We start from the raw sequence: 25,308 nt of genomic DNA on the forward strand, positions 1-25,308 counted from the left end.
ACCCCCTCTCCCCCCCTTGGCTATTGGGAGCCACCTCGCAGGGGGGTGAGCCACCCCCCGCGAGGTGGGGACCAATAGCCACCCCCTCTCCCCCCCTTGGCTATTGGGAGCCACCTCGCAGGGGGGTGAGCCACCCCCCGCGAGGTGGGGACCAATAGCCACCCCCTCTCCCCCCCTTGGCTATTGGGAGCCACCTCGCAGGGGGGTGAGCCACCCCCCGCGAGGTGGGGACCAATAGCCACCCCCTCTCCCCCCCTTGGCTATTGGGAGCCACCTCGCAGGGGGGTGAGCCACCCCCCGCGAGGTGGGGACCAATAGCCACCCCCTCTCCCCCCCTTGGCTATTGGGAGCCACCTCGCAGGGGGGTGAGCCACCCCCCGCGAGGTGGGGACCAATAGCCACCCCCTCTCCCCCCCTTGGCTATTGGGAGCCACCTCGCAGGGGGGTGAGCCACCCCCCGCGAGGTGGGGACCAATAGCCACCCCCTCTCCCCCCCTTGGCTATTGGGAGCCACCTCGCAGGGGGGTGAGCCACCCCCCGCGAGGTGGGGACCAATAGCCACCCCCTCTCCCCCCCTTGGCTATTGGGAGCCACCTCGCAGGGGGGTGAGCCACCCCCCGCGAGGTGGGGACCAATAGCCACCCCCTCTCCCCCCCTTGGCTATTGGGAGCCACCTCGCAGGGGGGTGAGCCACCCCCCGCGAGGTGGGGACCAATAGCCACCCCCTCTCCCCCCCTTGGCTATTGGGAGCCACCTCGCAGGGGGGTGAGCCACCCCCCGCGAGGTGGGGACCAATAGCCACCCCCTCTCCCCCCCTTGGCTATTGGGAGCCACCTCGCAGGGGGGTGAGCCACCCCCCGCGAGGTGGGGACCAATAGCCACCCCCTCTCCCCCCCTTGGCTATTGGGAGCCACCTCGCAGGGGGGTGAGCCACCCCCCGCGAGGTGGGGACCAATAGCCACCCCCTCTCCCCCCCTTGGCTATTGGGAGCCACCTCGCAGGGGGGTGAGCCACCCCCCGCGAGGTGGGGACCAATAGCCACCCCCTCTCCCCCCCTTGGCTATTGGGAGCCACCTCGCAGGGGGGTGAGCCACCCCCCGCGAGGTGGGGACCAATAGCCACCCCCTCTCCCCCCCTTGGCTATTGGGAGCCACCTCGCAGGGGGGTGAGCCACCCCCCGCGAGGTGGGGACCAATAGCCACCCCCTCTCCCCCCCTTGGCTATTGGGAGCCACCTCGCAGGGGGGTGAGCCACCCCCCGCGAGGTGGGGACCAATAGCCACCCCCTCTCCCCCCCTTGGCTATTGGGAGTCATTGTGGTCTCAGAGCCTGTTTTGCATAATGTGAGTAGTATCGTCTCCTCCTGTGGAAATAGTAAACTCTTTCTCAGATGGGTTTGCACCTTCATTGTATTGCTCAGGTAACAATGATATAATTAATTATTAAACATCAAGAGTCGATTGTAATAATTATCAATAATACTGTCAATTAATATTTTCCCATAATATTGATAATTAGTTTAAGTAGATTATGATGTATGGCAAAAATTAATTTTTAATAATTATGTCATTTATTAATATTAATTTTTAATATTAATGATTGCTTTTCTGCCAGCATCAGTTAGTATTGTTTTAAGTAACATTAATTGTTGATATCATTATTATATTATTAATAGTGTTATTATTATTAATACTAATCATTAACTTTTTTAAGCAGTGTTAATATTTAGTATCTTTATTGTCATTGTTAATGTCGATTATTAATATTAATTATTATTATATATATTAATATTAATAATTAATAGACTCATTCCTGATATCCCGTGTGGAGGAAATGATATTCCTCCCAGTATAGCAGAAAGTATACGTTCCTCTGTGATGTTATTCCTAATAACCAGGCGGTAGAGGACAACATAATGGAAACTACCGCAGTGTGTGTACATCCTTTCGGTCATCTTGTTCCTTCCATCCAAAGTGCGAGAGGATGATATTACTCCCAATATCGCAAGGGGCGTGGACCTCCACTGTGATATTTTCCCTCACATCCAGCCGGGAAGAGGAAGATATTATCCCCAAGATCACAGGGTTGTACATCCCCTTGTGATACTGTTCCTTATATCCTGGGATGGGGAAGATAATACTAGTGGCAACATCGCTGGGGTTTTACACACCCACTGTGCTATTGTTCCAAATAACACGATATGACGCCCAGTATCACAGGGGTGGTACATCCTCCTGTGATATTGTTTCTTATATTCAAGGAGAGAGAATGCTATTACTCCCATTATTTCAGGGGTTGTACACACGTCCTGTGATATTGTTCCTAATATCCCGAAGAGGAGAGCATATTACTCTCAATATCTCAGCGGGTGTACACCTCGTTTCTAATATTTTTCATAATATCCAAGATGGGAGAGGATGATAAGACTCCCAATATGCCAAGATGTGTACAGCCGCCTGTGATACAGTTCCTAACATCCAGGTGGGGATAGGATGATATTACTGCCCATATCGATATTTAGCCTACGATCCTGAGGGGAGTGAATGATATTACTCCCAATATCGAAGAAGGTGTACACCCCCCTGAGACACTACACCCAATATCCACGTTAGTACTCCCAATATCCCAGAAGGTGCACACACACCTGTGATAGAGTTCCTAATATCCAGCGGGAAAGAGGCTGATTTTACTTTCGATATCGCAGTGGGTGTACACCGCCCCCAACCCTGGGGTATCGTTCCTAATATCCAGGCGGGAAGAAGATGACATAGATGACAATATCGAAGGGGGTGGACAACTCTTCTGTGATATGGTTCCTGATATCCAGGGGGTGAATGGATGTTATTACTCCCAATAACGTAGGAACCGTACAGTCACCCTGGGATTTTGTCCTTAATAACCACAGGGGAGAGGTGAGATTAATACCAACATTGCAAGGGGTGTACACCCTCCTGTGATATTGTTTCTTATATCCAGGAAAGGAGAAGATGGTATTCCTACCAATATTGAAGAGATATACAACCCCCATGGGATATTGTTCTAAAGATACAGGTTGAAAGAGGATGAGACTCCATCCAATATAACAAGGGGTGTACATCCCACCTGTGATGTGAATCGTAAAACCTAGAAGAGAGAATGACATTGCTTCCAAAAACTCACGGGGTGTACACCCACCCTGTGACATCGTTTCTGTCATCTAAAGGTAGAGATGGTGATACTACTCCCACCACCAGAGAAGGTACACACCCCCCTGTGATATTGTTTCTCATAACTTGGGGGAGAGCATGATATTACTTCCAGTATGACAGTGGCTTGACACCCAGTCTGTGATATTGGTTCTGCACATCAACTCTGTGCCCCTCGTTTCCCATGCGTCCTCCCCACACTTTTGGAACCTCGGGGAAGGCTTTGTCTTTGGGTACAGATGAAGAGACGAAGGGTCTGAGAGGTGAAGCAAGTTTGTTACTGGAAAGTGGTTCCGATCCAGACCCCAAGAGAGGTTTCTTGGATCTCACAGAAGAAAGAATTCGGGGCGAGTCCATAAAGTGAAAGCAAGTTTATTTGGAAAGAAAAGGAATAAAAGCATGGCTACTCTGGCCGGGCGCAGCGGCTCACTCCTGCAATCCTATAACTTGGGGATGCCGAGGCAGGTGGATCACCTGACGTGGTAAGTTCGAGACCAGCCTGGTCCAACATGGCAAAACCGTGTCGCCACTAAAATACAAAAGATTAACTGGGCGTGGTGGCAGGTGTCTGTAATCCCAGCTACTAGGAAGGCTGAGGCAGGAGAATCACTTGAACCCAGGAGGTGGAGGTTGTAGTGAGCCAAGATCACGTCACTGCATTCCAGTTCGGCCAACAGAGCAAGACTCCATCTCAAAAAAAAAAAAAAAAAAAGAAGAGAAAATAAAGAATGGCTGCTCCATAGGCAGAGAGACACCAAAGGTCGCTGGTTGCCCATTTTCGTGGTTATTTCTTGATCATACGCTAAACAAGGGTTGGACTATTCATGAGTGTTCTAGGAAAGGGGTGGGCAATTCCCAGAAATGAGAGTTTCTGCCCTCCCTTCTGAGACCATGTAGGGAAACCTCCAGATGTTGCCATGGCATCTGTAAACTGTCGCGGTGCTGGTGGGAGTGTCTTGTAGTAGCTAATGCGTTATAATTAGCACATAATGAGCCGTAAGGACAATCAGAGGTCACTCTTATGGCCATCTTGGGTTTGGTAGGCTTTGGCCGACTTTACTGCAACCCGCTTTATCAGTAAGGTCTTTATGACCTGTATCTTGTACCGACCTCCTATCTTATCCTGTGACTAAGAATGCCCATCCTGCTGGGAATGCGGCCCAGCAGGTCTCAGCCTCCCTTTACCCAGCCCCCATTCAAGATGGAGTCGCTCTAGTTCACGTGCCTCTGACAAGTTGGCCTGGGTTGAGTGTTCCCTAGTGTGTGGTTGTTGGAGCTGTTCCTAGGAGTAAGAGGTATTGTCAGTAGGAAACAGGCCTCTGTTAGCCCGGGGGCTGGCACTCTGCCCCATTATATCGGCCTCATTTTAGTGGTGACAAAACTGGGGCTCAGAGACATCAACTCCCTCATCCCGAACCCCCAGACTGTCAGTGGTAGGCTGGGGTTTGAATGTGGGGCTTGAAGACCCATCATCTCCTCTGGTCCCCCAGACTCTGCTGCCCAAGAGGAACAGGATCCCAGGATCCAGGCCCCTCATGGCACCAGCCAGGGTGGGCGTAGATGGGGAGGCAGAGTTCCAAAGCCCCCCGGACTCTGAAGCAGGTCAGGGATCAAGAGCAACCCGGACCTACGGGCCCCACCCCGAGAAGAATGGCTGCAGGCCCGGCCCAGCGGGCAGGAGGTCTGTGTCCTCAGTCAACGTGACGGCACTTCCGGCTGCTCCAGCCAGGCCATGCTGTCTTCACGTTTCCAATCATGCGGCCTCCTCTCCAATTCCCAAACCCAACCCACAGAGACAGCGATCTGGGGTCCACGTGAGGTTTGACAGCAGCTCTGACCCGCTGCTTCCCGCCAGGCCCGCGGCCGGTTCTGGAAAGCTCTCTGCTGCCCCCTGGTGGGGAGGCTTAGGGTAGGGCTCTGGCTGCAAGCATGGGGTCCCAGAACCACCTGGCTCTGTCACTTCTGCTGGGTGGAAAACCAACCCAGGACTGAACCAGTGACACCTGTGGCGCTCCCAGAACCTCCTGGCTCTGTCACCTCTGCTGGGTGGAAAATCAACCCAGGGCTGAAGCAGCAGATGGTTGCCTGATTCCTTATTATCAGAGCTCCGTCCACTGGCAAGTCTCTCTCCGGGCCTCAGCTTCCCCTTCCATTAAACGAGAGGCTTCGGGATACCAAGGAGGGGTAACTGCTTAGTGAGGATGGGAGGTTTCTTCTGGGGAGATGAATACGTTTTGAAACTAGATGGCGTGGGTGGTTGCACAGGACTGTGAATGTACAAATGCCACCACATTATTTGCGTTGAAATAGTTAATTGCATGCGATGTGAAAATCACCTCATTTAAAGTGTTTAAAAGAGGGGTCTGGGAGAGTGCAGTGTATGTGAGAATCACGTGGGACACCCACAGTCTCTGAACGTCAGTTTCCTTGCGTAAACTGGCAAAGAGACTGTGTGAACTGTATTCCCTGGGGCCAAGAGATTCCAAGAAGGGAAACCTGGGATTCCTGGGACTGGAATGACGGCCGGGGGCCGGAAGGGGAGGGGGTGGGTGGGGAGAGCTGGGGGGCAGCCCAGATAAGGTTTTCAATACTGGGTAGCAGCGTCTACACAGGCGGAGATCCCTGCATCTCATTTCCCGCAGGGCTGACCAGTGGCCAGAGGTGGGACTGGCCAAGCTCGGCCCAACCAAGTCTGGGAGCAAAGGACACTGAGTGAGGGATCCCCAGGGCCACCCTCACTGGCCTGCGGCTCTCCTGACACCACGAGAGAGCTCCAGGAGCTGACCTTGGGTCCTAATGGGGGACACCTTCCTGGCTCCAGGCTGGCAGGGTGGTGTGGTGGTCAGTGTACTGGGCTCTGCGTGTCCGCCTCTACCTGCTGTGTGACGGTGGGCCAGACACCTAACCTCTCTGTGCCTCTATTTCTTCAATGGCGAACAGGGACACTAGCAGCCCCCACATCCGGGCACAGTGGCCTGAAGGTTAAAGGCAAGGGCGGCTCGAGACCTACAGCAAGAACTCTGAGCAGGGAGAGCAGGGAGCTGCCCAGAGTTCAGTCACCATCTCCCCTCTGGCCGCCGAGGAAACCGAGGCTCATGGTGACCTGGCCCAGGTCTGTTGGACTCACGGTCCTTCTCATCCCCAAGATCAGAGGGCTGCCACCAGGGAAGGAGCTGTCCCCTAGACGCAGCCCAGGAAGCACACAGGGAAGGATGCCATTGGGACTTGGGTATGTTTTTGCAAAAAAAAAAAAACATTTATTGCTATTTGAACCCTGCTTTTATGCTTCCATTACCCAGAAAATGAGCTACGGGAGACACCAGGAGAGGCAGGAGATCATCCTCCTTGCACAAAACCCACTCCCTCGGATACTGTCCTCAGTGAGGGTGGCTGGAGGCCAACCAGGGGGCCCACCCGCAGAGTGGCAGAGGAGGTAGGTTGACCCTGTGGACGCTGAGCTCTGTGGCGAAGGTCCTGGCCTTCTGGTAGAAGAAGAGCCACTTCTCGCAGTCCAGGAGGAAGTTGTGGGAGATGGTGGCTGGCCGCGTGTAGATCTTCAGCTGTACCTTCTTGTTGCCCAGGTCCACGGCGGCTGCCAGTGCCAGCTGGTAGTACCCGGCTGCATCAAACGGGTCCTGAAGGGGACAGGTCATGGTCAGCAAAAGGGGGACTCGGAGCCCGTCTACCCAGAGACCGTTCCTGTCTCCAGGTCATTCCACATGTCCATCCGATGCTGGCTCACCCCATGAGCCCCGAAGCCTGTGACACTGCTGTGGTCTCAGCTGCAGGAGGTGGGGACGACCCTGACACCCCTGGAAGCCTTCCTGACTGTCCCTACGCCCCACTCACCCCAAGCCTCCTGCCCCAGTGCCACCCTCTCTGCAGGCAGTGGCTGCTTTCCCCATGGACTGAGGTCAGGGCAGATCCTGCCTGCTCTGAGAGTTCCATGCAGGACCCGTGGCTCCAAGCCACAGCAGGGGCACTGCGTTGAGTGACCCAGGCTCCCCTCTGGCCCCTGTCCATGCTGACCATTTCCAGGCCCTCCACGGGCCAGGCCAGGTACAAAACCATGTCACAGGTGTCCTCTCTGGCAATGTTCCCTGAAATATTGACGGAGTGTGACTCCCCAGACATCCACTCCCATTTTCAATGAGTCTTTGGCTCAAACTCACCATCCCTGGGTTGGGATGCCGCCTCCCAGACCTCCTCCTTGACCCTCCCATCCCCCACCCGGCTTCTCCCCAGGCACCTCCTCCACATGGGGGTCACCCAAGGGACCTCTCTAAGACCCATGCCTGGCCTGTCCCTCTTTACCATCTCAAGATGGCTCCCAGGGCCAATGACAGAGTCCAAGATGCAGCAGTCCATTCCCTCACTGCCCCGCCCCACACACGGAGCAGGGACGTGAGAAGGCCCCGAGTCACCGCCACTGCTCATCCAATGCCCCCTGGCCCAGCCGAACACTGGACTCTGTGCTGGGTGCATGGTTGAGCCTAACGTCCTTGCTTCCAGTCTGAGGGACCCGGGAGTGAACACTGACCACACAGGGTGGCCCGGGCTGTGGCAGAGGGAAGCCCAGGAGGCCCCAGACTCAGCCGGGGGTGGAAGGCAAAGGCTTCCTGAAGGGTTGGGGGCTTCCCAACAAAACAGGAAGGAGCCAGCCAATGCATATGTCTCTGCGTGTGCCTGTGCATGTGAATGTGCGTGTTTGTGTTCCTGTGCGTGCATGTCCCTGTGTGTGTGCCTGTGTGCATGCCTCTGTGTGCACGTCTGTGTGTGCGCGCCTGTGTGTGCGTGTGCCTGTGCCTGTTGGCATTTGCGTGTGCATTTCCATGTGCCTGTAGTGAGTGACAGCCTGAGCCAGTAAACACCTAATCCACCCTATTCCAGGGCTCACTCTCATGTGTAGAGTAAAAGGGACCCCATTTTAGAGGCAATTGGCATAGATGCCCATTTACTCCTGCTTCTCTGCCAGCCTTCCAGGTCCCATACAGCCTGGCTTCTTCTCCCACTCCTCTGGGCCCTGGGTCCAGAGCCTCCTATACATGGAGGAGGGTGTAGCCTTGGAAAGACACCGCCCTTGGGGAATTCCAAGGGGGCCTCCCTGTGGGAAGCTGGCCTGTGCTGACAGCATAGTCACGATGAGGCCCAGAGGGCTGTGCATGGGAAGGAGGACTGGGCATGGGAAGGAGGGCTGTGCATGGGTAGGAGGGCTGTGCATGGGAAGGAGGACTGTGCATGGGAAGGAGGGCTGTGCATGGGAAGGAGGGCTGTGCATGGGAAGGAGGGCTGTGCATGGGTAGGAGGGCTGTGCATGGGAAGGAGGACTGTGCATGGGAAGGAGGACTGTGCATGGGAAGGAGGGCTGTGCATGGGAAGCAGGGCTGTGCATGGGAAGCAGGGCTGTGCATGGGAAGGAGGACTGTGCTACTTGGCGCTTTCCTTTCTCCTGGACAGGCGGAGTGGGCGGCAGGCTTGACCAAGAGAGATAAAGGCCTCTTCTGGGACGCCCGTCCCCCTGGGTCCCAGGCGTGCCCCTGAGCCGTGAACAGCGTCCCCCTGGGCCTGATACTTGGCACCTCCCTATCTGGCTGGGACTTGGGAGGCCACAGAAACCACGTCTGACCACCAGGTGTCGCCAGTACTGGGCGGGGGCCTCGCGGGCAGCCCCAGGCCTGCGGTGGGGTATACGGGCCCCAGCTCCTCATGTTGTTCTAAGGCCCCCAAGATCTCGGCCCCTGGACTGGAGTGCCCTGGCCCCTCAGCCCGTAAGGAGCACTGACACGAGGCTGGTGTGATGCTAAGGAGGGGCGGTGCCCGCTGGGCAGATGGGTGGAGACACCACAGGTCTCAGTCTGCCAATCCCAGCTCTCCACCCCTGCAGGGCTGGGGGCAGAGGGAGCACAGCACCTCCCCTCGAGACACACCCGACCTAACAAGGCCTCAGCCTGGCTGGCTGGGGCCCCGCCCCACTGCACCTGCCCTGAGCTGGGGTTTCCCTGTCTGTGAACTCAATGGTAAGACACTGGTCCCACCCCACCCTTCCTGAGTGATGGGAAGATTCAAGTTGTCTCGGGACTCCAGGAAGGAGTTGCTCAGTGCAGGCTGGCACCCTGGGCAGGCTTCCTAGAGGAGGCGCCAAGATTTGGGTTGGATCTTGCAACGTGGATTCAACGTGAGGATGATGGCGTCCTCTGAAATGTCACTCTCCCGACCCTGTTTTCTTTGTTAAATGCACCTTGACACTTGACTGTCAAGACTCAGCTTTGGTGTCACCTCCTCCAGGAGGGCCCCCTGACTACAATCCCCCTTCTTTACCCAGAGGCCACCATTGCCCACTGATGTGTCAGCCTCCCTGGCTGAGACTGAGTTCTTGAGGGTGGGGCCTGGCCATCTGGGGAGCTGGGTTTTACCTGCTAACCTTGCCGGCTCCTCCAGCTGGGTGTAGAGCTCCAGGGAGGCCACTGGGCCATTCCTAAGAAAGGCTGGAACCCAGGCCTCTGGGGTCCGGATGGAGATCCCACTCCAAGGGGGCCAGGAACACCCCGAGCCCTGCCCCTCCCCACCCACCTTCAGGTCGTAGAAGATGATGTCACCGAGCACCAGGTACACCTTCACGTAGTAGAGGGTCTCCTCGTCGAACTCCAGCGGCGAGTTGCAGAGCTAAACGGCCTTGAGGTAGAAGTGCTCCCCCAGCTTGCCATGGCCCAGCCGGTGGTGCAGGGCGGCCAGCCGGTGGTAGGCCACACGCTCGTTCGGCCGGTCCCCTGGGGTGCAGGCCAAAGGGGCAGGTGTGAGGATGTGGCTCTCTGGGGCAGGGAGGGAACATGCCCCTCAGGAGCAGGTATACAGACCCCCAGGCAGCACACGTGGCTTGTCTCCAGGCACCTGTGGTCACCTGGGCAGCTCTGGCCATTCCCTTCCAGGTTCCCAGACTCACTTTTCCATCTGCAAAGCAGAACTAATAAGGCCTGCCCCTGTCTACTGAGAGGCTTTGGCAAAGTCGGACTTGGATGGCCCAGTTCTGTGCCTACACATAGCCACCTGCCTTTGCTCACTGCTTTTAACCAGGGGAGCCCAAAAGCCATGCAGTGCAGGTGCTCCCGGGCTCCCCGGCTCCAGGCAACCCACAGACGTGACATCCGACTCCTCCTGGGTGTGTCATGATCAGAGCCCCCTACCTTGGGGAGTCAGCTGCACACCTACTGTGTACTGGGCCACGGGGCACAAGGCGCTGGGGCATGTGGCCTGCCTAGGGTTCCCTGTCTCTGCAGGGGGACAGACGACTCTGGCACAGCACCAGGGGATGCACGGCCTTAAGGGGCAGACTGCTGGAAGGGGAACTGGGATTTTATCAGCCAGAGAGCCGTGTGGTTGATGACGGTGGGAAGGGCACAAGAGAAAGGGAATGTGCCACTCAGCCTGACACATACAGGGACCAACGAGATGCCTGGGATGTCTGGAAGGCAGAGGGCACACTGGGCGGCCCTTGTGGTCAGCAGCGGGAACAGGCAGAGGAAGCAGAGCTCAGTCAGACAGGGAGCTCTGCACTGCCTGAGAGACCTCGGGCTGTGCCCCACAGCCGGACGGGGAAGCCAGTTGGGCAGAGCTGCCTGCCTGGACAGGAGACCAGGAAAATCCAGTAGCTGTTTCAGCTCCTGGCCTGCAGACCTGGAGGCTGGGCTCTGGCAAAGTGTGGGTCCTGGCAGGGCGGGGGCTCAGGGGACTTACCCAGAGTGATGCTGAGTGCTAGGGCCATGTAGGCAAACTCCAAGTCCTCCTGGGGCTCCTCCAGTGTGGCCAGCAGTGACACCAGCTTGTTGCACAGCTGTAGCTGCAGCTCCACCTTGCGGTTGCCCGTAGTCACTGCCAGGGGCAGGGCCCGGTCCTACCACACAGGCAGGTGGGGTCAGGTTTCCCGCAGCACCCACCTTGCCCAGCGCCCTCCTCAGAGCTCAAACATGTGCTTGGAGCTTCCCACACCCCAGCTACCCCTGCACCTCGACACAGCTCTGTGCTCTGGGATAACACACAGTTCAGACATCCAAGTTGGGGGCTGAAGAGTCACCTGAGGCCCATCCAGCTACACCCGATAGCCTCAGACCAGCCTCTCCCACCTGGGCACCGGGGGTCTGACTGGGGGGAGCCAGCACTCCTCTCTGCTCTAAAAACACCACATTGATCTGTGCCCAGGGCTGAGCCACACCGTGAGCTCAGAGGAAGGGAGAAGCCGTCCCACTTCGGGGTGCATGCAGACCTGGGTCTCCCACTGATATGCTGTGTGTCCTTTGGCATGTCCCTGTGCCTCTCTGAGCCTCAGTTTCCTCATCTGGAAGATGGGGACAGGACTTCCCACTCAGGGTTGCTTGAGGTCATCAGGTACAAGGGTAGAGCCATTGTCACGTCCAGGCCCCAAGCGTTTGTCCCAGGCAGGGGCATGGTCAATATCATTCCCGGTGAGACCACTTGGAAATTAATCATGTGCATGGGTGGCCCTGCCTCCATTTGGGAGGCCTCTACCCTGCCACACCTGTGCCTCAGCCCTCCAGGTGCCCCACTGAGGCCCACCCACATCAGCCCACAGGCCAGCTCACCCGGTAGAAGGACAGGCCTTCCTCCCGCTCCCAGGCCCCATTGAAGAAGATGTCTCCAGCTGCCTCAAACAGCTCCAGCCCCAGGTTGGGGTCGCCTGTGTACAGGGCCACATTCTGTGCCACCTGAAAGGAGACAGAAGTTCCCTCAAGACCCACACCTAGCGAGGTGGCTACGCGCACCTTTGCCAGGCTCCTTCCTCTCACACACTACAGGTACACTTGAGCATTTTTCAGACCCTGTGCATTAGGGCTGCCCCCACCACTGGCACGAGGACAATGAACTGATGCTCCTGAGTGCCAGGAGGTGACTGAGCAGCTGCAGCCCAGGAGCCCGACACCTATGAATCCTACCAACAGGGCTAGCCCTAGCCCACTCCCCCTGCACTCAAACCAGTCTCCGAGGCCCCCAGATTGCTGGGAGCCCAGCCCCTGGCTCCTTTCTGCGTTGCCACATCCCTGCCACATCAGCAGTGTTTGTGGGTGGGCCTGGTCCCCTCTTGGCCATGAGCTCTTCATCCCTCTCCTCAGCTCAAGGAGGTATATAGCAGGTGCTCAATAATGAAAGCTTCATCAGGCTCGTGAGCTTCACAATTTGTTCCAGATCACACTGTGCTTGGGAAAGCCTCTGAAAACAGCCACTATGATAGATTCATTTTATAAGGAGATGTGCCACATGTCGCTTGGAGCAAGTTCTTCTGTGTGTTAATTGAGTGGTCACATTATTTGAGCATGTGCTGTATACCAGCAGGTGCTGTGCACTGTGAGGGGCCGCGCCTCTGCCCTCAGGGAGAAGATGCTGGCCACCGGCGGAGGATGTGAGGGAACCAGTTGGAGTGAGGGAAAAGGCACACAACAGGTGCTCAGCAGTGGCTTAGGAATGAGTGGATGGATGGATGAATGGATGAGATGTAGACACATGGATGGATGGAAGGGTGTGTGGATAGATGAATACTTGGATGGATGGATGGATGGATGGATGAATGGATGGATGGATGGATGGATGGATGGATGGATGGGTGGGTGGGTGGAATGATGTGTGTATGTCTGTATGTATGTATGCGTGTGTAGATAATGTATGGATGGGTGGAGGGTAGATGATGTATGTACATGTGGATGGATAGATGGTGGATAGACGAATGTATGGATAAACAAATGGACAGATAGATGTATGGAGGAATGGATCAATAGGTAGATTGGTGGGTAGATGGATGAATGATGGATGAATGAATGGACGAACAGGTGAATGGATGGATGGGTGAAAGGATGGATGATGGATGGATGGATGAATGGATGGGTGAATGGATGGGTGGATGGATGATGGATGGGTGGATGAATGGATGGGTGGATGAATGGATGGATGATGGATGGATGGAAGGATGAACAGGTGAATGGATGGATGATGGAAGTATGGATGGATGATGGATGGATGGATAAATGGATGGATGATGGATGATAGATGATGGATGGATGGATGGATGGATGGATGGATGGATGGATGGATGATTGATGGATGGAAGGATGAACAAGTGAATGGACGGATGATGGAAGGATGAATGGACGGATGGATGGATGAACAGATGAATGGATGGATAGACGGGTGAATGGGTGGATGATAAAAGGATGGATGAATGATGGATGGATGAATGGATAGATGGATGAATGATGGATGGAAGGATGAACAGGAGGCAAGTGGATGGATGATGAAGTATGGATGATGGATGCATGCATAATGAATGGATGGATGGATGGATGGAAGGATGGATGGATGATGGAAGGATGGATAGATGATGGAAGGATGAATGGATGGATGGATGTACAGATGAAAAAGTGAATGGATGGATACACGGGTGAATGGATGGATGATAAAAGGATGGATGAATGATGGATGGAATAATGGACACGAAAGGATGATGGATGCATGGATGGATAAATGGAAAGATGGACTGATGGAAGGATGAACAGATGAATGCATGGATGATGGAAGAATGGATGGATGGATGGATGGATGAAAAAGTGAATGGATGGATACATGGGTGAATGGATGGATGATAAAAGGATGGATGAATGATGGATGGATGAATGGACAGTTGGATGATGGATGATGGATGGATGGATGGATAAATGGATGGATGGATAAATGGATGGATGGATTGATGGAAGGACGAACAGATGAATGCATGGATGATGGAAGAATGGATGGATGGATGATGGATGGATGGATGGATGGAAGGATGAGCAGGCGAGTGGATGGATGATGAAAGGATGGATGGATGGAAGAATGAAGAGGTGAATGGATGGATGATGGAAGGATGGATGGAGGCATGGATGAACAGATGAATGGATGGATGGACGGGTGAATGAATGGATGGATGGACGGGTGAATGGATGGATGATAAAAAGATGAATGATGAATGAATAGATGGACAGGTGAATGGATGGATCATGGATGGATGGAAGATGGTTGAATGGATAGAAGGATGAACAGCTGAATGGATGGATAATGGAAAGATGGATGGAAAGATGGATGAAAGGATGGATGGATGGAAGGATGGAAGGATGGATGAATGGATGGACGAACAGGTGAATGGATGGATGAAGAAGTGAATAGATTAATGAATGATGGATGGATGGATGGATAGAAGGATGAACAGTTGGATCGATGATGGAAAGATGGATGGAAGGATGGATGAACAGGTGAATGGATGGATAAAAAGATGGATGGATGATGGATGATGGATGGATGGATGATGGATGGGTGGAAAGACGAACAGATGAATGGATGGATGATGGAAGGATGGATGGATGGATGGATGGATGGATGGATGGATGGACCCACAGGTGTATGGGAAGATGATGGAAGAATGGATGGATGGATGGATGGATGATGGATGGATGGAAGGATGAACAGGTGGATGGATGATGGATGGATGGATGGACAGATGGATGGATGATGGAGGGATGGATGGACGAAGGGATTGATGGATAAATGATGGATGGATGGACGGAAGGATGGATGATGGATGGATGGATGATGGATGGGTGAATGGAAGGACCCACAGGTGTATGGGAAGATGATGGAAGAATGGATGGATGGATGGTGGATGGATGGATGGAAGGATGAACAGGTAAATAGATAGATGACGGAAGGATGAATGGATGGGTGGATGGACAGGTGAATGGATGGATAGACGGGTGAATAGATGGATGATAAAAGGATGGATGAATGATGGATGGATGAAAGGACAGATGGATGGATGATGGATGGATGGATGGAAGGATGAACAGGTAAATAGATGATGGAAGGATGAATGGATGGGTGGATGGACAGAGAGTGAACAGCACAGGGGTCGTCCTGCATCCCTTGCCACTCACCTGGATGTACAGGTCCACCAGCTCGCTCTGTCGCAGGATGTAATAGATCTTCCCTGCTTGCAGCCAGGCATGTGCCTCCTTCTCTTTCTTCTGGAGGTCAATGAAAATTCCCAGACTTCGTTTGGTGTAGTCCAGAGAGGATTTGTAGGCCCTGGAATCACTGGAATCAGACACAGGTGTCAGAACAAGGGCTCTCATCCTCCTGGAACCAGTCTGCCTCCTCTCGTGGGTCTGGTGACAGATGAATCTGGAATGTGGGGACTGGGAACGGCCCTCTTGTGTGTGCAGTGTTCTGCCCTTCCCAGGCTGCTGGGAGGGCCAGGGTGAACACACACGGCATGGAAAAGATGAAGGACATCCTTCTGAGGGAATCGAGCATCATGCTGCTCTGTGGCAGGAAGAGTGTGCTAGTCCATCTCCCCTGCCTCCCAGACATGGCCTGTGTCTTCTCCAAACGCACCAGGAGCCGTTAGTGTTCAGAGGCTATCTAGGCCGATGGTTCTCAAGGTGTGCAGGCATCAGTCACCCGGAGGCCTGTCCTTATAGCTTGCTGGCCCTGCCCCCAGAACTTCTGGCTCCACAGGCCTGGGGCAGGCCCTAGAACTCCCACTTGCCACAGGCTCCTAGGTGACATGGATGCTGCTCTGCTGGTCCAGGGACTACACTTTGAGAAGCATGGCTCTAGCACACTGGCCCATTTTCCTTCTGTGAACCTGAGGCCAAGACTGGAGCCAGTCTCCCGGGTCCCCATGGAATCTGGCCCCTTCCCTGCTCTCTCAGTAAGTCCAACACTTGAGGGGCTGTGACAGCAGCAATGTCAACAGGCCCTGTGGGTGGGGTGGCCAGGGCCATGGTTACCCCACCAGGTCAGCATGCTCGGGGGAAGCCGAGTGGGCCACATATGGGACGTGAGACCTTGAAACCCTGCCCCGGGGAAGCAGGTGACACAATTGGCTCTGTCTTCTGTGGGAGAGAAGCCACAGGTGGCTGCTGTGGTCACATTTAAAGGGACAGATGAAGGCCAGGAGTGAAGACTCGGGGCAGGCAGAGGTCAGATGACAAAGGCCACCATAGTAGGAAGAACAGCCCAGAGTGCACGTGCACGTACTGCCTCTGCTGGGGTTGAGATGACCTTTGACCCAACAAGGGAGACTCAAGCTGGGACTCACAAGCCAGCAGCAGCCCTGGGATGACCCCAGACCCACCAGCTCAAAGCATCTGATGCCAAGGAACCAAATGATCCAAAGGAAAGGGGCTGAGGAGGCCCTGGGCCAGCTTCCCTGTGCCCCCCTCCCTGCCACCCCTACCCCCTTGCACCCCTCCACACCCCCACCACTGCAAAGCCAGTCCTCACCACTAGGTGCCCAGGGACAGGTAGAGCTGACTGGTGGTCTCCAGGAGCTGCCCTCTCCAGCACCTGGTCGGCCACCTTGCGGGCAAGGGAGAGCTGGAACTCGTGGTAGATGACACACTGGGTCTCGCTGGGCATGACGACGCTGTAGAAGCAGCACAGCCGCTGGACGGCCCGCAGCTGGCCTGGGCAGAAGACAAAATGGAAGACGTCAGCCTCCCAGCATCGAAGCGAGGCTGGCTGGGTTCAGAGGCCCCTGCTCTGTGCTTGTCTCTTTCACACCTCTGTGAACCTGGGCCCCATAGGCAGGGAGCCTGGGCTCAGACAGGCCATGCACCTGTGCAAGGGCAGGCGCCGAGCACACCGTGACATGGGCACAGCTTGGTGCACATGCTCATGGTACAGGCCGGCCTTCTTTACAACTCCCAGGGCCGAGGTTCTGGCCAGGCTCGGCCCCTGCACCAGGCCATCTATTTCTGCTTCACAAAGCCCCTCTGGCCAGGACCAGGGCCACCTTCAGCCTGAGATGATGAGACCAGGGACACAAATAGCCCCTGTCGCAGATGGAACCCTGAGAGAGCAAAGCCAAGCATCACGTCTGCCACACACGGCATCATGTTGGGGGAATGGGGTTCAAAGCCGGCCCCTGGCATTTCCACACATGCTTCTCTCATGCAACAAAGCTCCAAACCCACAGGTTCGCTGGCCTCTCCCAAAGCCAGGGCGCTGGGAACAGTGGAAAGCTTCTGATTTTCTAGTGTCAGAAACATTCCGAAGATTAACAAAGGAAACCAGGTACGCCGAATGGACATCTGTCACACACGCCCCCCAACAACAGCTGAATACACAGTCCTCTTGAGCGCCCATGGGACATTCCCCATGACAGACCATGTGCCAGGCCACAAAATGAGCCTCAGTGAAGGGAGAAGGACTGAGACCAAAGCAGAGGTGTTCTTCAGCTGTATTGGCATGAAACTGGAAATCGACAGTCAAGGAAATGTGGGAAATTCAAAAATATGTGAAAACTACACACTCCTAAACAACCAGTGAGTCAAAGAAGAGACCACCAGGGAAACTGAAAATTAATTTGAAAAGAATACAAACAAATGCACAGCCCGGGCCAGCACGGTGGCTCACACCTCTCATCCCAGCACTGTGGGAGGCCGAGGCGGGAGGATCGCTTGAGTCCAGGAGTTTGAGATCAGCCTGGGAAACATGGTGAAACCCTGTCTCTATAAAAAAAAAAATACAAAAATTAGCCGGGTGTGGCGGTGCACATCTGTAATTCCAGCTACTCAGGAGGCTGAGGCATGAGAATGACTTGAACCTGGGTAGAAGTTGCAGTGAGCCAAGATTGCACCACTGCACCCCAGCCTGGGCAATAGAGCAAAACTTAAAAAAAAAAAAAAAAAAAAAAAAAAAAAAAGCACAGTGTATCAAAAACACCAAGATGTAGCTAAGGCAGTGCTGAAAGGGAAATTTATAACTGTAAATGTCTACATTCAAAGAAAGAAAAAAAATCTTAAATCAAAAGCCTAACTTTCCACCTTGAGAAACTAGAAAATGAACTAAACCCAAAGTGAATAAAAGGAAGACCATAATAAATGTGAGAGTGGAAATGGGAAGTAAAAATAGAGAGAATGGAAAAACAAAAGAGATAATCAACAGAACCAAAAGTGGGTTTTTTGAAAATAATAACAAAAGTGACAAATCTTTCACCAGACTGACCAAGAAAACAAAGATGGGGCACAAACGACTAAAATCAGAGACTGAGCACCATGGCTCACGCCTGTCATCCCAGCACTTTGTGAGGCCGAGGGGGAAGGATCGCTGAGGCCAGCATTCAAGACCCCCCTGGGAGAACATGATGAGACCCCATCTCTAATAAAAATAAACAAACAATTACAAACCCAAGTTTCTAAAATCAGAAATGAAAGAGGAAACATGATTGCCGACCTGACAGAAATAAAAGGATTCCATGAAAACACTACGAACAATTGTACACCAAGAAGCCAGACCATCTAGACACAACAGCCAAACTCCTAGAAGGACACAAACTACTGAAAGTGACTCAAAAATGACCCCAAGGAAGCATGTGGGGTATCAGCCCCGCCCTCGGTCTCCCGGACCGTTCAGCTCAGGGTGGGGAGACAGGGAAGCATGATCCCCGTTCCCTGGCCTGCATTTCCAAGTCTGAATCCCCCAGCACCCAGGGGAGGGCCTCGTAGGAGGAGGTGCCACAGGCTATTGTGCCAGGAGCCACTGGAGGCTGCAGTGGGGGCTGGGGAGCTGGGTTCCTGGAGGGTCTCCTTCCATTCAGAGAATGTCCCTGGGGAAGAAGCCTGGGTCTGAACCCCCCAACCTTCCTTGGGCAGATGTGTGGGACCGGGGCCCCTTCACACGGTCCTTTCCAAAATCTCATCACTCCTAGGGCCAAGAGTGGGTGCCAGGCCTGTGCTGGGAAATGAGCAGATTCATATTTGGGCACAGCCCCTGGAGCTCTGGTCCAGGCCACAGGAGGCACCTCTGAGTGGTGTCACTATGCCATGACAAAGCACTGTAAGGCAGAGGGGACTCAACAGTATCCTCAACTTCCTCATCTATTCTCTGCGGCCTAGATTTCGGACAGCCCTGCCCAGCTACTGTCCATTCACTGCTCGGTCTGCACTGACTGTTCGATAGCACTCCATGGCTCCCCAGTGCTCTTGGGGAAAAGGCGAAGCCACAGCCTGAGGCCCCAGGCCCTGCTTAGCTCTCCAGAAGAGCTTCTCACCATCCAGCACTCAACCCACCCCCTCCCAACTCTGCACCTCCCTGCATAAGCCCTGTTCACTCACCCCCACTCACACTCCCACTCACTCACCACCACTCACACCCCACCCATCCTCGCTGACTCACCCCCACTCGCTCACCCCTGGGCCTTCATACAGGCTACACCACCAGCCCCTCATCCACACCTATTACTTGACTAAATCCTCTCAACCCTCTGGTCCCAGACTAAAGAGGCTTCCCTAACCCGGGGCCAAGTTCTGCCCCGCCATCACGCCACTCACCCTTTTGTGGCTTCTCTGGCCTGAAGCTCAAATTCCCACGCTCAGCACCTCCCTCCCGAGGACCCCACAAGCCCCTTTTGTGGGTGGGGCCTGGCACACTCAGCACGAGCTGCTTTTGCGTGAACTGCTCTGTGGCTTTGGCCAATCACCCGCCCCTGCGTCCTCTGTGAAGTGGGATGACCGGTGCACAGGGTTCCCGAGATACCAAGCAAACACAGGCACAAGAACTGGCATTCAGGGCCTGGCTCATGGAGGGGCCCCAAGTCCTAGCTCAGCACAACATGCCTTGATCCCAGGGTTATGTCTAGGGATTCCCAGCACGCAGGACTTTCCGTGCTCAAGGCAGGATGGTCCCTGGGCAAACCAGGAAGAGCTGCCTGCCTCAGTAGGGTACAGAGGGCCTGGCCCTACATGGGAACGGCCTGTCTCCAGGGCGTTTGCCAACATCTGCTGCTGGCCATAACTCAGCGCTTTCGATGGTGGAAAAACCACCACTTGTTTCCGAATCACAAACCCCAGGTGTGCCCTGACCCAAGTGGCCCCAGAAGGCGCACAGGAGGAACTGGGGCACTCACTCTCCACGTGGTCCATCTCCACGGCGACCAGAAGGGCCCACTCGTAGTAGCCCTTGCACTGCTGGGCCGGGCCCTGGCGGGTGAAGAGGTAGCCCAGGAGTATGTGGGTGAAGTCTCGGCCACACTCCCCACACGGAAGCCTCGAGAACAGACGTACAGCCTCCAGGAGGTAGTGCTGGGCCAGCCTGCTGGCACCCGCGTGCAGGCACAAGGTCCCAAAGCTGGCCAGCACCACTGCCTGGTTCCTCCGCTGGCCCAGGTGCCAAGCCACCCGTAGGGCGTGGTAGTAGCCCTCGGCTGCCTGCCTCGTCTGGCCCGTCCTCTTCAGAGCCACGGCCACCAATGTTGGCAATCACACCCTCCTGGTCCTCGCTGACCACCACTGCATCCTGGACAGACTGCAGGATGTTCAGGGCCACCAGGCTCTGCCTATGAAGCACATGCAGCCAGGCCAGGGCCACCAGGAAGTCCACGATGGCACGTACTCCGGCAACAGCACTGGCTTCCACCGCCTGCGTCATGAAGGTGATGGCTGGGCCATGGTAGCCATGGTGGCTGTACGGTTGGGCCAGGCTGGCGTGGAGAAGGCCGCGCAGCGCCTGGCCTGTGCCCGGGGTTAGGGAGGCCAGCGCTCGCCTGAGGTAGTGGGAAGTCTGGGTGGGGAGGCTCTGGGGCTGGAGGGCGTTCTGGAGCACCAGCTTCACGTTCCTCAGCGAACCAGCCAGCGAGTCCTGTGTCCTCAATGAGGCCACCTTGACACAGCTCAGCACCAGGTGGGGCAGGCACTCGCGGCTGTAGATGTCAGCCAGGAGTGGGCAGCAGTGTGAGAGCCACGCAGCGTCTGGGGCTCCCAAGTCCCTGTGCAAAAACAACAGCTGCTCTAGGAAGGGCAGGGCCTCCTCAGGCTGCTTGAGGTGCACGTGGTGCCTGGCCAGCAGGAAGCAGGCCCGGGCCTAGGCCTGCTGGCTCTGGCCACCCACCGCCCACTGCAGCACCAGCTGCAGGAGCTCCCCATCCGCCTCGGTGCTACAGATGTGGCCAGGCGTCCCCAGGAGCAGGGCCATGGCTTTGGGAACCACCTGTGTACACTTCTCCTGGTTCTGCTTCCAGTAAATGCTGGCCAGGTTGGCGTACACAGCCACCACCAGGAACAGGTCCCCGAAGCTGCCCTCCAGGGCCCCCAGTGTTTCCTCCAAGTACACCCGGGCCTGGGACAGCTTGAGCCTCCTGCTGCACAGCCGCCCCAGAAGGAAGCAGAGCCTGGCCAGGGCCATGAGGAGGCCACCTTTCTTGGCCGCCCCTCGGGCCTGTGCCAGGCACCCAGTCAGCTCCTCCTCGTCGCTAAAGCTGCTGAACATGCTGCTCAGCCATGGCAGCGCCAGGTTGTACAGGCCACAGAAGCTGGCCTTGAATCCAGAGCTGTTCAGGAACAGCAGCAGTGAGCTCATGGCTTCTGGATCCTCCCAGTTGTCCTCAGCTTCCAAGCAGAAGGAGGGCTCCTCGGGGTCCTGCAAGCTCACGTTGCTGGATGCTACACAGAGACCCCAGGACGCTGGCTCCTGGGGGCAGCCTGGGCAGGTCTTGCATTGTTCCAGAACATTCTTCACCTTCGGCAGGGTCTCCCGTGGCTCCAGGCCCAGGCAAGGTGGAGGTATTTCTGCAAGTCACAAAAACACCTAGACAGATTAGAGTCCAACAGTGAGTCCTTGGTCCACTTGGGGCAGGATCCCCGCATTCCCGTCCTCTGTGTCCCTGGCGCAGCTTGCCATGAGCCCTTGAGAATTATGCGCAATGCAAACCCAGGGTCTGGAGCACGTATGAACTCCGGGGACACAGAGAACACGCAGGCCCGTGGCCCTGCTACAAAATCACCTACAAAATCACTCTCCTACAAAATTGACTCTCCTACAAAATCACCCTCCTGTCCTGCTTTGTCGCCCACCTGATAGCATGGTTTTAGGAGACTATGCCAGCTCAGTGATCCCTCAGAGACGCCTTTCCCTTTAGATACAATCAAAGCCTTCTAACTGGACCCATGTATATGCAGCACTACAACTACAAATGTAACTTTTGTCAGCATATTGGGCCCCCCGGTGGGGTACAGGAATCCATGAAATCCTCAACAGTCAATCAGAGCTATTGATCAGCTCAAAAGATGCTATGCAAAATTGGTAAAGCCACCGACGGCACAGGACAGGGGTGTTGTACCCATGTACCCAGCTCCGTGCAGGGAAACGGACCATCCCTGCAGGAAGGATGGGAAAGCTTCTAGGCCCCTGTGACCACCTTCACCTTGGATGGTCTGAAAACCTGAAGCCCACGGTTCCTAAAGGGTTAACAAAGGCCAGACTGCTCAAGCAGCCCACTGGTGCCTGCTGGCTTTGGTGGATTCCTAGCCAAAGCCCCCTCCCAGAGGTGAGCAAACAAGCGCATTTCCTGTTGGAAAACCTGGGATGAAAGGAGGCATTAATGGGAAGGAAAAAACTAGATTTAAACAGACTCTCTGTTTCAAGCTCACATGTAAAAACTATTTTCAATACAAACTGTCTCCTTATTCAACTGTAAAGCCTTGGAATTAAAAAAATAAATAAATATGATTTAGAGGCTAATGTGACCTGACAACACTAGATTAGCTAAGAAATCTTCCCGACCCGGCAGAGGCACACAGCCCCTCCCAGCCACTACCCTGGCCTCCGGGGCAGCTGGAGAGCCACGTGCCTTTGCTCCAGAGACTTTGGCAGAGGGTGGAACCACCCCCTCCCCAAGGCAAACCTACAACAGCCTTCCCTTCCGCACTGGCTTCCCGGGCCTCCTCTGGGACCTTGTGCCTGCATCCCAAATGTACTGGGATGGATCCCATTCCCCGGGAACTTCCAAGGGCCCTTGGTGCATCCACATCACCAGGCTGTCCACATGCGGACCCTGTGTGAGGGGAAGAGACAGAGCCGCAGAGGGGAGACGGGAGGGCCTCCCTGAATCAGCCCCTCAGGAAGGAGCAGACCCTTCAGGGACCTCAGTTGAGGCCCCTGCAACCTAAGGCTCTGAATTCTGCTACCCGCTGAGGGCTGTGTGGCCTCCCATCTCTGAGGCAGAGCACAGGGTGAACTGCAGCTTCTCCAGGTCATGAAAAAGGAACCCACAACTACATGTGGGCCCCAGCAGTGGAAAGGATGCCCCACCTCGGTCGGGGACCAGGCGGGGGTCAGCACGTTCATTGGAAGAAGTGTGGGACCCCACAGCCTCCAGTGCCAGAGTGGACGGGAGGTTCAGGCCCACCTCAAGCGATGTCCCTCAAGTCCCCGGCCCACACCACAGAGGTGTGACAGCCGCATCCAATGCCCACTGTACTCACCTCTGTCCCCTCCCCCGGCGTTACTCCAAGGCCCAGCTCATAACCAGAGGAAGCCTGAGCCACGGGCAAAACCTACCTTGTTCCTGCGGCTGCTCGGTCTCAGTTTCCTCTACTGAGTCTACCAAGGGAGAAAAGAGAAGCAATGAACACCCCCAGCCAGCACCTCTGGGCCCATGTCAGGTTGAGCTGGTGTCGGTGTTGCAGGGTGACAGCATTGCAGGGTGCAAGGGTTGAAAGGCATATCATCCTCTTTCCTCCTGGATCATGGGAACAACATCACTGGGGGATGTACACTTTCTGTGATATTGGGAGTAACATCGTCTTCTGTGTCTTGGAATATTAAGGACAATATCATGGGGGGGGGCGTGTACATCTTCTGCAATATTGGGAATAATATTATCCTCTCTCTCCCTGCATACTAGGAAAGATATGACAGAGTACATGTTCACCTCCTGCGATATGGGGATTAATACCATCTCCCCTTCCAGATATCAGGAAGAGTATCACACGGCGGTGTACGGTGTCTGCAATACTAGGAGTAATATCAACCTCTCAGCCTTGGAATATTAAGAAGAATATCACAGGGTGGATGTACACCCCCTGCCATATTGGGAGTAATATCAGCCTCTCCTCTCCATGGATATTAAGAACAATATCCCAGGCTGGGTGTAAGCCTCCTGCTCTATGGGGAGTCATATCATCCTCTCCCTTCCAGGATATTAATAACAATATCACAGGGTGGGTGAAGACAGCCTGCGATACTGGAATTATTATCATCCTCTCCCCCTCCAGATACTAGGAACCATATCACAGAAGAGCTGTACCCTCCCTGGGATATTGGGAGTAATATCATATGCTTCTTCTGTGAATATTAGGAGCAATATCACCGGGTGGCTGTCCATTCATTGTTATGTTGGGAGCCACGTCATATTCTACCCCTCTCAATACTAGGATCAGTGTCACAGGGTGAGTGTACACCTACTGTGGTATTAAAACTAAAATGCTCTCTGTCCCTAGATATTAGGAACAACATCACAGGTAGGTGTTCACCCCTGCAGTATTAGAAGCAATAATATGATTAATTAGTAAACATCAATCATCGATTTTAATAATTATCAGGCTAGTCTCGAACTCTTGACCTCAGGTGATCTGCCCGCCTCAGCCTCCCAAAGTGCTGGAATTACAGGCGTGAGCCACGGTGCCCAGCCAACACTTCTTCACATCCCTTTTTGGACCTCAAATTTAGCATGCCGAAAACACACTTTTGATTCCCCCTGCTATAACCCACTCCTCCCATAGTCTTCCCAATCCCAATAACAGCATCTCTAGTCTTCCAGTTACTCAGGCCAAAATCCTTGACATCATCCTTAAAACTTCTTTTTCTCTCTCTTGTCATCCAACCCATTTAAACTCTCCTTTCAAAATATATGCCAGACCTAACCACTTCCCACCTTCCTCATCATTTCCAACCAGGTCCAGCCCTCATCATAGCGCTCTGGGTTACTGCAAAAGCCTCCCAATCGCCAGGCACACTGGCTCACGCCTATAATCCCAGCACTTTGGTAGGCCAAGGCAGGTGGATCATCAGAGGTCAGGAGCTCAAGACCAGCCTGACCAACATGGTGAAACCCCTCTACTAAAAATATAAAAAATTAGCCGAGCATGGTGGTGGGCGCCTGTAATCCCAGCTATCCGGGAGACTGAAGCAGGAGAATCACTTGAACTCAGAAGGCAGAGGTTAGAGTGAGCCGAGATTGTGCCATTGCACTCCAGCTTGGATGACAAGAGCGAAATTCCATCTTAGAAGGTTAAAAAAAATAAAAAGAC

General features: G+C 54.6%; 1 protein-coding gene and 1 pseudogene across 2 annotated transcripts; both read right to left on the reverse strand.

Annotated features, from left to right (window-relative positions):
• Positions 1-6,552: 6,552 nt before the first annotated feature.
• LOC144329477 (SH3 domain and tetratricopeptide repeat-containing protein 1-like) lies at positions 6,553-16,002 on the reverse strand (annotated as a pseudogene). Its single transcript, XR_013404968.1, has 6 exons — positions 15,941-16,002; positions 15,151-15,310; positions 11,779-11,901; positions 10,916-11,072; positions 9,755-9,951; positions 6,553-6,819 (listed from the first exon to the last, which is right to left on the reverse strand). The product of XR_013404968.1 is annotated as an SH3 domain and tetratricopeptide repeat-containing protein 1-like (transcript).
• Positions 16,003-16,506: 504 nt separating this feature from the next.
• LOC106996547 (SH3 domain and tetratricopeptide repeat-containing protein 1-like) lies at positions 16,507-23,344 on the reverse strand. Its single transcript, XM_077966403.1, is given in 7 exon segments — positions 16,507-16,557; positions 16,559-16,686; positions 20,130-20,472; positions 20,474-21,786; positions 22,311-22,455; positions 22,926-23,051; positions 23,309-23,344. Coding segments are annotated over 7 exon segments (2,142 nt in total).
• Between the last annotated feature and the right edge of the window lie 1,964 nt (positions 23,345-25,308).

The sequence above is a fragment of the Macaca mulatta genome, chromosome 15, assembly GCF_049350105.2.
Source record: "Macaca mulatta isolate MMU2019108-1 chromosome 15, T2T-MMU8v2.0, whole genome shotgun sequence".
In the NCBI taxonomy this organism is placed as follows: Eukaryota; Metazoa; Chordata; class Mammalia; order Primates; family Cercopithecidae; genus Macaca; species Macaca mulatta.